This window comes from Clupea harengus, chromosome 23 (assembly GCF_900700415.2).
Source record: "Clupea harengus chromosome 23, Ch_v2.0.2, whole genome shotgun sequence".
Lineage (NCBI taxonomy): Eukaryota > Metazoa > Chordata > Actinopteri > Clupeiformes > Clupeidae > Clupea > Clupea harengus.
The window spans coordinates 2,138,079-2,149,332 of NC_045174.1; the positions used below are offsets into that span (position 1 = coordinate 2,138,079).

At 42.3% G+C, this 11,254-nt stretch overlaps 1 protein-coding gene across 6 annotated transcripts in view; it reads right to left on the minus strand.

The window, feature by feature from the left end:
- The window catches only part of a1cf (apobec1 complementation factor), an 11,945-nt gene extending 1,990 nt beyond the window's left edge, over nucleotides 1–9,955 (minus strand). For 2 of the 6 annotated variants that reach the window (XM_031560560.2, XM_012820043.3), the window contains exons 1-11: nucleotides 9,818–9,955; nucleotides 7,277–7,420; nucleotides 6,256–6,390; nucleotides 5,781–5,911; nucleotides 4,534–4,772; nucleotides 3,632–3,796; nucleotides 3,215–3,312; nucleotides 2,128–2,407; nucleotides 1,062–1,255; nucleotides 478–614; nucleotides 1–8 (exon numbers count right to left, since the gene is read on the minus strand). The exon at nucleotides 1–8 is cut by the window's left edge. In XM_031560560.2, the coding sequence (XP_031416420.1) occupies nucleotides 1–8; nucleotides 478–614; nucleotides 1,062–1,255; nucleotides 2,128–2,407; nucleotides 3,215–3,312; nucleotides 3,632–3,796; nucleotides 4,534–4,772; nucleotides 5,781–5,911; nucleotides 6,256–6,390; nucleotides 7,277–7,375 (1,486 nt within the window). In that variant the 5' untranslated portion in view covers nucleotides 7,376–7,420; nucleotides 9,818–9,955. Of the gene's footprint in view, nucleotides 9–477; nucleotides 615–1,061; nucleotides 1,280–2,127; nucleotides 2,408–3,214; nucleotides 3,313–3,631; nucleotides 3,797–4,533; nucleotides 4,773–5,780; nucleotides 5,912–6,255; nucleotides 6,391–7,276; nucleotides 7,421–9,528; nucleotides 9,642–9,817 lie in introns of those variants that run through there. The other 4 variants (XM_012820037.3, XM_012820040.3, XM_031560559.2 and 1 more) reach the window with 3 other exon arrangements.
- Nucleotides 9,956–11,254: the final 1,299 nt, after the last annotated feature.

Genomic DNA, 11,254 nt, shown 5'->3' on the forward strand with positions numbered 1-11,254 from the left:
AAGGATGGCTGAAGGTGTGGAGGTAAGAGTGATGTTACAGAGTGATGTCACAGTAGCTGATGCATCTAGACAACAGATGTTTGAAGATGCAATCAGTATCTCTATCGGTGAGAACTATGTAAATGAACTTGCGGCTCTCTTCTTTATGCATGCAGGAAATAAATAGGCTACTGTACGACAACCGTAAATCATAGACACTAAAGCCCATAATTAGTGACATGTACAACAGTAACAATGTTGGGTAGCCTGGGTGGTTAAAACAATCAGAGACCAACCAGAAGTAAAGAGGAGTTTGAATGGCTATGTGCTCAAATATACTTCACTTCTCATCATGTACTTCTTGCTCGTCCTGAAGTAAAGAGGAGTTTGAATGGCTATGTGCTCAAATATACTTCACTTCTCCTCATGTCATTCTTCTTTGTCCTGTAGTCACTCTTTAACTTGATTAGTCATGAGAATGGTGCATCGGTGGCTTACACGTTAGGGTACTGAGTGGCCAGGGCTGGGATGGTGACCTTGTAGAGGAAGAGCTGCCGCTGGTCGGGGCCGATGGCAGAGTGGAGCTGGTACAGAGGCTGGCCCCAGTTATTCTTCTGACACACGTCCTCCAGGATCTGTGAGACCGAGGACTTTGGTCAACGCCACTTTGAATGGTTTTTTGTATGTCTTTTACATTTAGACAACACCAGAGAGATGGGAGCGTGGGAGCCACAGTGGAACACGAACTGAAGATGTATGTGTGTTTATGAGGCTGAGCTTCTGTGTTATATGCGTCTGTCTGAGTTCATACGTGTGTGTTAGAAGGAATGTGTGTAGTTGTTGATACGTGTATGTACGTGTGTGTGTGTGTGTTTAAGTGTATGTGGATATGTGTGTGTGTGTATGTGTGTATGTGGAAATGTGTGTATGTGTGTATGTACGTGCATGTGGATATGTATGTGTGTGTGTGTGTGTGTGTGTGTGTGTATATACGTGTATGTACGTGTGTGTGTGTATATGTACGTGTGTGTGTGTGTGTGTGTATATGTACGTGTGTGTGTGTGTGTGTGTGTGTGTGTTACCTGCGGTGCGTGTTTAATGGCCTGCGGTTTCAGCCCCCCACCGCTCAAGGGTGTGAGCTCCATGCCGGGCAGCAGGTCGTACAGCTTGTCCTCGGGCCGCTTGTCCACCTTCAGCGGGTAGGCCGAGACGCCTCGGCCCAGCCCAGCGTACGCCAGGTAACCCCTACCCCCAAGCCCGCGCACCCCCGCCGCCCCTACAGGCATATTCATGTAAATGTCTAGGAATGTAAGAAGGCATTAAATCAAATCAAATCACCAGAAATCACCCAGGGGTTCAGAGTCAAATCAAGACTGTGTGTTGCTTTTCTGTCTTTTCATTCCAGGCCAGCACAGTACAGTACAGTCACTTCTCTGATTTGAGTGTCTCAGTGTGATTTCATTCCTGGTAATATGAATGATTACATGTTTCACTCATTTTTGATTTAGAATTTATTTTTTCTTGTCCCCAAATCATCTTGGATATGATTCGACTGTAATATGCAGGTATGGAACAAATGATTATAACACAATGCAATGCAATCTCACATTTTAAGTTTAAGTTTCAAACAATCCCTAGCAAGCATCGAATTGACAATGAAATACTGGTGTTTATATCACAGTGTTTGCCAAATGCAGTAAACACGCTGTCCTGATGCACAGTATGTCTATCATTAGACCTGAAATCATTTCAAGTTTCAGATGTAGCATACCAATAAGTTCTACAGTTCTTGCATAAATGTAAATAATATGACAAGAAATATCAAATTAGTCTGAAAATAGCTCGGAAAATGTGCTCTGATATGAATTTTTGTTCTACATTATGTCTATAACGCTATTCCTGGGAAAACAAAAATGACTGAGGAGCAGTGTAAATATCCCAGTAACCAAAACATGATTCATATGTGATTGATATATAACCATATAAATATTCAAACAATAATTTAAGAGTGGCTTTCTTAAAATCTTCCAGATTATATTCTGATTAGGTTTAGGTTTACCAGTTGATTGAAGGGAAACGTTGAGGTTATCCTCTCATTTCAGTAATTGTCACACCCCCCCACCTGGAAGACACAGACACCCCACCCACCTCTGACCGATGGCGTTCGGACCAGACCGCGCGTCCCCACGTGCCCCTTGGCACTGGGGAAGCGGAACTGGTTTGGGATGGTGGCGTAGGCATGGGGGGCATAGAAGACGGGTGCGCCCAGGTAGGCAGCGGAGGGGTCGTACACCTGACCTAGAGTGTAGGTGTACTCGCCCTGCAGCAGGGCCGCCCCACGCCCCCCTGTGCCTCGGGTGTAGCGCACATAGCTGTCCTTGTCCACTGGCTTAGCTAGGGTCACTTCAATGGGAGAGTTGTCCACGATCTGAGGTTTTACAGGGTTGAGCACAAGGTTTAGTCATGACATGCTATGCTTATGCACGTGATGCACACACGCACATGCACACACACACAGCCACACACACAATTGAATGAACGGATGTTTGCTAGGCACAAGGCAAAACATCATATACTGATGTGTACATTAAGTGTTCTGTTTTACAATCTTAAATAAGTAACTTATAGTACTATTAGTGGACTATTGCCACAGGGGAGACCAATGCATAAACTCCATAAAGATAAAGCCTATGAAGTTGGTGGCGGTAAACTCCCTGAAGAGAAACCTTGAGAAGAACCTCACAGATTTGTTTTTTCTCTTCGGTAGAACTGTTTTTCTAGAACTTTCCCAATTATGGACAACAGAGTAAAGAACCATTCAGAGACCTTCACGTCAGGGCAGAGAACAGCACAAATAATGCGCTCATTTACATGACATGCTGCTTTGAAGTACTGGGAGAGAAATTAGGTTGGATGAGCACAGCACCGTTTGGTACAGTTGAAGACAAAGGATGAAAGAGATGTTGTGAGCTGTGTATCATTACCCTGGCTCACCTGAAACAGATGGGCTTGAAGTTGATGAACTCTAATAATAAAGTGCTTTTCTGATCTATTCCAAATATTAATAGAAGTGCGAGCAGAAGTAGTGACAAAAACAAAAAAACACTTTTAAAAGATGACATAAAAGAGAGAACTGACATGTAAAATCAATATCAAGGTATCACAAAGAAAACATAGAAAAGATTAAAATGTCTAAAAACCATATCTGACATAGATAAACAAACCAATAGATCACCTTTCCATTCAGAGCATTCATGGCATTGACAGCATCCTCCCTCTGAGCAAAGTGGACAAACGCGTAGTCCCTGATCTTCTTCACCCGTTCCACAGCTCCTGTTCATGATACACACACACACACACACACACACACACACACGATAAAATGAAGGGATAACACCACAAAGTATTAGTATATGACTGACAACAAACGCACAGGGAAAAGTGTAACTGTAAAGTGAAATGTTTTTTCGAGGGTGATACATTTGTAACCAACATTTGACAAAGACACAGCAAATACAAATGCACTGTTTTGAAATATTTGCAAAGGCAAATCTTTAAATCTATGACGTAATGCTTACCGCTTTTTTCTGATTTAAATGCATTTTTCCTAGTTTCTATAGTGCTCTTCCCTGTGCTGCTCTCTCAAGCATACCTGGTTTGATGCTGTTGAACTCTTTTTCGATCGTCTCTTCTGTGGTCCCCAGCATCAGGTTACGCACGTAGAGGATTTTCACCGCTGCCATGGTGTCCTCATCCACTTCAACCTCTGGTTCAGCCCAGTCAACCGCAATGGCATGACCCCACAGCTGGATCCGCCCTAGGGGAGGTAGGGCGAGAGAGAAGACCGAATGTTGTAGTCACGGTTACAGTGGGGTCAGGTCGCTCTGGGTCAAGAGACTCGATTCCCGTAACTTAAGTCCCATCGCTCAGTAATGGAAAATGAAATTGGTCATAGACTGGTAGACTGGAGGAAGCCATTATCAAGTAAAATTACATTTTGAATAGACTTTCGTCACCGAAGAGCTAATATAACTCGCTGTCTGGAACAAGAGTGTTTCAAATTGCTACTTACGGGATGTTAACATCTGAAACCTCACAGGCTTTGATTTGACAGCCAGAACTTGAGTTGAATTTCACTTATAATATGTTTCATTTTTATTTAATGTTATGCCATTTGAAATGGTCACCCTCAACTGCGCAACAACATACATTTCTTAGAATCATGTAACAGAGAGAGTATTTTGAATGGGTTGACATAATTTGACACTCTTTCTCTGAGTTTCCATCTATCCTTCATTCAAGTGATATAACTTATACTTGGTAGAGATATACAGTTTTCTAGAAGGCATTAAATTCAGTTTATTTTTCTTCCCCTTTTCACTTTGAATTACCTTACATATTCTGTATTTTAAAGTTATTTTTGTTATTATTGTTATTGTTACGATTAGATTGGATTTGTAAGTCTCTTTGGATGATAGCATCTGCTAAATAAATAAACCTTGAACCTTAAATTTGTCATATCTTCATACAGTATCTATTCTGCTCGTCTGTTACCTGGCAACAGTTTCCGTCGGGCCATGGCAGCAGCGCGGTGACTATCGTACTCCACGAAGGCGAAGCCCCGGTTCTTGCTCTTGTCGGCAGCACTGGGGTACACAATGACGTCCATGACGCCGTCCGTCACCTTCTTCATCTCCGCCAGGATCTCCTCCTTCTTCTTGGTTTTGGGAATCCCACCGACGAACAGGCGGCAGTTGTCCACACTGGCGCAAACCCCCAGCAGTCGGCCATTCCTGAAAGAATGGTTTGACTTTCTTTAGACTTTGTAAAACAGTGGAGCCAACTTTCTTCATCTTTCCTTAAGTGAAGTCAATGGACCTTACAGGGAGTGGATCTACTTGATCCAGTAGAACCATAACCATACTGACTACAGATTTAAGAGTGTCATATAAATAGCATACTGCTGTTATTAAGCCTTTATAAAGCCGATAAATGACACTCCTCCCTTCAGTGCTCCTGAACCAACATTGTTGGCTGGAATAGTGTATCTCTTATTTACAGAGTCAGAACTGTGCGAACACACACACTGACACACACACACTGACACACACGCACACACACACACACACACACACACTGACACACACACACTGACACACACACTGACACACACACACACACACACACACACACACACACACACACACACACACACACACACACTGACACACACACACACACACACACACACACTGACACACACAGTAGGAGAGAGAACGGAAAGTTACAGGACCATGACGAGAACTTCGCTGAATTACACAAAAAGTGTATTGGATGATAATCAATGACTGCACCTTTAATCAGCCAGACAGAAGAGAAAAGACTACTCTGAGGAAAGGTGCCCACTTGTCTGTTATCCTACAGAACACTATCCCTGGGTAGGGCACACACATCTTTATCAGTCAGGCCATGTGCCAGGGCAAATCATGGCCAGATACAGATAACCAATAAGAACTGTTCTTCAAGGCAATTGAACTGTTCACCTCCTATTTTAAACCTTCACCCTCATAACAACTACTTTGCTGATAACTGGCTCACATTTGCAAGTCAGTGTAGAAACGCCTTCTTTGATACATATCCAGTCTCATACTACCTCATCCCCAGGACAAAAATACAAAAGAAAGGAATCAAAATGATGAATATGATAAACTTTGGCTTGTGTACACCTACACCTACACCTACACCACTGGACAGCCCCTGAATTGTCTACCTCCAGAGCCATGAGAAGAGTGTCTACATACCTGATTTCATAATTGTTGAGGTGCTTCATGGCGTTCTTGGCCTCTTGTTTTGTGCCGAAAGTGACGAATGCATAGCCTCTGTTGTTGCCATTGAAGTCCATCATCATCCTCACCTCATAGATCTTCCCAAACTGTAAAACAAAGAGGAAGAGCAATTTGGTCTCTCAAACGGCCACCTCATGCACAAACAGTGCATTTATAAAGCTCATCACATAGACTGAATAAATGTTGACAAAATGTGTGTAGTGAGTGGCTTTCATAAAAGTGTCAAATAAAAGGCTATGCTCGTATAAAATATGATTTGTGATATGATTTGATACATGTACTTTTGACATATTGCAAGTAAGTGACACAGAATGGGGCACAATACCTTTAGCTGAGAGCCATATTTGTTGCTTTGTTTTTTCAAGAGAGGTGTGTGACTTCTACTTTTTTTTTATTTTACTGCTGAACCGAGTGAAAATAGTGCTCTTACCTTCTCACAGAGCGGCACCAGCTCGTCTTCAAAGAGGTCGCGAGGCAGCTTCCCCACAAAGATCTCACTCCCTCTCTCAGGAGGGGATCCTTCCCAGCCAGGAGGGGGGCCACCATACCTCCTCTGGCCATTTTCCTATCAGAGCATACCAGAGAGAGAGAGAGAGAGAGAGAGAGAGAGAGAGAGGAAGAGGATGGGAACAAGACGGAGAGAACTGATATAGTAACTATAATACTAGTTGAATCAAAAGTGTGCGGCTATGTTTATTGTCTTTCTTCAGGTTCTAAATGATTTTGTGAATCCACTATGTGGATTTCCAAAAGTTTAAGTTCTGTGATGACAACGTGGATTCATTTATAGAGAAAAACAATAAGCCACTCTATACCCCTGGATCCTAATGGGTCTGGATATGCAGTAAGGTCATTTAACAGAGCCCTAACTGATACATGGTATTAGCGTGATACCAAGAAGCATTTGACACTGAAACAACAAGTGACTGCAGTGTAGACACTCTGTCACTGTCAAGTACCAGGAAAACACTGGTGTCTATTCAGGTGTGCGGTTGTATAATACACAAATATCACTGTAAATTTCCGCCATATCAGACAACAGGGTGTGGATGCTGGGGCTGTTCCTTACAGCTTCCTGAGGGTGGCAGCACATCACCGGCGTCATCACCAAAAACAAAAAAACATCTCTCTCACACACTGAGTAAACATTTTTACATGAAGATTGATGGTCTGTGCCTTAGCCCCCTCTTTAATTAATTTCAAGTGGATATAAGTTTGAAATGATAGACGATGTGTCTTGCATGTGTAAATATGAAAATCTGCCACATTGGAATGAATGATAGTTTTGCTTTGAGGCCTGCCAGACCGGGAATTTTGACACATTGATAACTTTTCATCACAGACGTATAAGGTACAACTGGGGGAATGTACAAACGGTAAAGAAGCTGTTGTAATTTAAACACACGGTGACAACAAGAGCAAGTAAAGGTGATGATGGTCTATTTTCCTACCTGGTGCAAGAGATATCCAGTGCGTTGGATGAGGGTGCGTAACGCGGCCTCTTTCTGGGTGCCCGCCAGTCCATCCCCGGATTTTTGATTGGTTTCCATTGTGAATGATTATCAGCAATAAATCAGCAGAATTAGGGGTGCTCACTGAAATTAGACCAAAGTTCAGGACAAAATAAATGACATGACAAAATGGCCCCGCTCATTTGAATGACATTGGCTACTGTAGCCTTTATGAAACATTTTCCATTGGATTTTTGTCTTTCTATGGCTAAAAAAATGAATGGAAAACAACGTTCTTATGGCCAGTTAGAGCCAAACACTCTCAACTGTATCATTATAGTTCATTATAAATGAAATAACAAAATGAATGCAATTATCATTTAACTTGCCAAACTGCTAGGATTACGTAAAAGGACGCAAATACACCCGTCATAGTTTGATGTCTGAATCAATGAAGTACGTTTCAGTTATTGCCTGTTTAGATAGACCCCCGAGTGGCTAGCGAAATGTTGCCAACATGAAAGCAGCGGTGCTGTCTAAGGTCAAGGACCACTGCATAATTATTAACTAACCCAAATCAAACTGGCAGGCCTCTGCTATGGGCTACGACCCTATACCGCCAGCTGGCTCCATATTTTATGCTAATTTTAAAATAACAAGTAAGGAATTTCTTGCTTGTACATGAACATTTAAAGGTATTATAATTAAATTCTGCCTCACCCCCTAACGCCCACTCGCGTTGTTTTATGTAGTTCCCATCCTATAATGACTGAGGGGTAAATTAAATCACCAACACAATGGTTTCAGCTAAGCCTCACTTAAAATGTAATCACCATATCTGGTATCTTCAGAAAACAGTGATCAAAGGGATAGCTGACGACAGCGACCAAATTAGATATAGGGGACAAACCTATGAGTCATTGTAAAGCTTGTATAAGAAAATATGCTCCTTTACGCTTGTTAGTTTGGTAGATTTTAAGTATTTTCTTTTGCAAGTAGCTTATTCAATAGTCACAGGCGTCCATGAAAACTCGTCTGTCCTTCCTTCCAAGAAATCCGAATGTCATCACACAACTAATAATCGCGTCGGCGCTTTCTCGACAGATCATTTTGCCAGAGATGCAAAGATCAGGGAGAAAAAAAATATGGAGACATGAGGTGACCTTTCCGCTCATCTAGCCTCTTCTCATGACAGCGAGTCCGTTTTCAACCGACGATTTCGACAAAGCTCAGCACCAGGCCAGGACTAAAATAATAATAATTTAAAAAATCACCTTTGAACCTACATCTGTTAAACCAATAAACTGTATTTCCAAATAACATAATGACTGACTATCTGTTGAGTCTCTCAGAAGACATTATTGCATACGACATAGCCATCTTCGCATTTTTGTTCTCTTTTTAAATTCCTTACAAGACAGACAGAGAAAAGAATAGTAAAGAAAAGAAAAAGAGAAAAGCCCCAGTCTTTTCACGGTATCCCTTACAGGCCTGCTGAATGTGCACTGGCTATGAAAAGATCTCCATTAGCCTCCCTGCTAGCTATGGGAAGCACTCTCTAGGACGGCCTGGTTACGGTTTGCATAAACAAGATAACTGGACGAGTGCTTATCTGCCTGACATCAGTACCTGCTTGGAGCTCTGTTGACTAAGGCTAAAATACACACAGGATCGAAGGCCACTACGTTGGCTTGGACTACTTTGTTACTAAAACGCCAAATGCTGTATGCTGTGAATCACTAATTTACACAAAGTTTTACACAAATTTACACAAAGTTTATAAGTTTAGTTGGAGAAGTTTATGAATTAAAGCTGAAATGCCAAACACTTAGTATGGAAAAATCTGGAATAATCCACGCAATTGTCAGTGCAATGGGTACCATATGTTACAACACCCAAACAATTCAATGGAAGTTGTGTACAACTCTGGCAACACAATACTGTGGTGTTTCTCAACATCATACATCGATAACTTTGTTATTCAACCTATCAACCAACTAACCAACTAGTAATACACCAAAACACAACAAAGGAGCTACACCTCTCTATCAAGAATTCTTGCATCAGTGTTGATTATAATTTCCAAAACACTCAAATATAGTTAGTCCAATGCATGGATAAAAAAAGTTGCAACCTCACTGTGTTAAACTCTCTTTCCTCATGCTCTCTGCTTATCCTTGATGCTTTCAAGCTCCTCTCCAGCAGTGGATAAAACTAGCTTTGTTTGATCGCCATTCCCTCTCATATCTTACCTCCACCACGTCCTCAACGTCATGCCAGTCACAGTGCTGAACATTTGAATACAGGTGACCATGTACAGGTAAAAAGAAATGACTGCATCTCTACAACCAGACCCAGGCGTCAGCTGAGAAACAGATGCTGCTGTTTAACACTCATGACATTGCGTGGCCCCTCACATTACACTGTGTATGAGCACACACACACGTTTATACAAACACACGCACACATACATCTACACATTACACACTTGCAAGTTGAGGAAAAGAGAGAGAGAGAAAAACAAGTTTAAAAAAACCGTACCTGAGCAATTTCAGAGATCACCACCCGGAAGCCTCAGACCTTCATTCTGGTGAATTTGGCAACGTGTCGCTGGGGGTGACTCTGTAATCCCATCATATCAAACTCCAAAGGTTCACTGTCCTATCCAGCAGCTTTACAAGCCCCGGTGGTTAAACATTAAACCTGCTCCTATCTCTCCCCCCCCACAGCCTCCCCTCTGCACCCACAGGCCTTTGACCAGGAACAACTAGATCACAGAGCCCAGGGAGGCCTGGCTGGAGAGGGACTGTGTCAAGGGATACGGAGAGCGGGTGATTATAGGAAGCCCTGTTTGCATCGCGCTCGCTTCTTGGCTTCGAATTGAATTGAATATCTGATTATGAACCACGTGAATGTTTGATTGATTTGGTTTATTCATTAACTTAACTAATTTGAATCATTATCCAAAGCATGTTTCCAGTATGTTGGTATTATATATATTCCATAGAGAGATGCTTGTGACAAAATGTTGATAGTTGCACATTCAACAAGAAACAATGTATCACTTCTCACAATGTATGCCATGTGTCTTGTTTGTGTAATTTTCCAACATGTTTCTTTCAAAAAAGATTTTTTTGTGGGCTTTCATTTCTTTGAAATATACATTTTTCATTTAGCTCGTAACGGGGGTAGGTAATGTTTCATGCCCTTCTCCCCCATGACACACACACGCACACACACACACACACACACACACACACACACACACACACACACACACACACACACACACACACACACACACACACACACACACACACACACTCAGACACACACACATACACAGACACACTCAGACACACATCACCACTAAATACATCGATGAGGGTGTAACACCTGCTGATTTGTCTGTCTTTGATGAGATGTACACAGGGCCTCTCTCTGCTAGTCTTCATTGCCATCAGTCCCAGTCCCAGGCTGTGTGTGTGTGTGTGTGTGTGTGTGTGTGTGTGTGTGTGTGTGTATGTGTGTGTGCATTTTTGACAAGTGTGTCGTTATTGACCAGGTAAACACACCACTGCTGCTACCTTGTTGTTCTGCTGCTGTGTTTGCTGTCTTGCCTTATTTGTTTGAGTTAGATAGGGGGTAAAGGGAGGGAGGCAGGGGTATTAGGGGTGATTAGCCCAAACAGGGGGCGGGGAGGGGGTTGTGCTGACTCAAAATGAACTCAAATTCAATGCATATGATATCTCTTCTTTTGTAGGTATAGTAGGGTGTTGTAAATAATATACTAAACATTGTCCACTGATGTATTGGATACTGATAAGAATTATGGCTTTTCTGATGAGGGAGAGTGAGAGAGAGAGAGAGAGAGAGAGAGAGAAAGAGAAAGAGAGAGACAGAGAAAGGGAGAGAGAGAGAGAGAGAGAGAGAGAGAAAGGGAGAGAGAGAGAGAGAGAGAGAGAGAGAGAGAAAGGG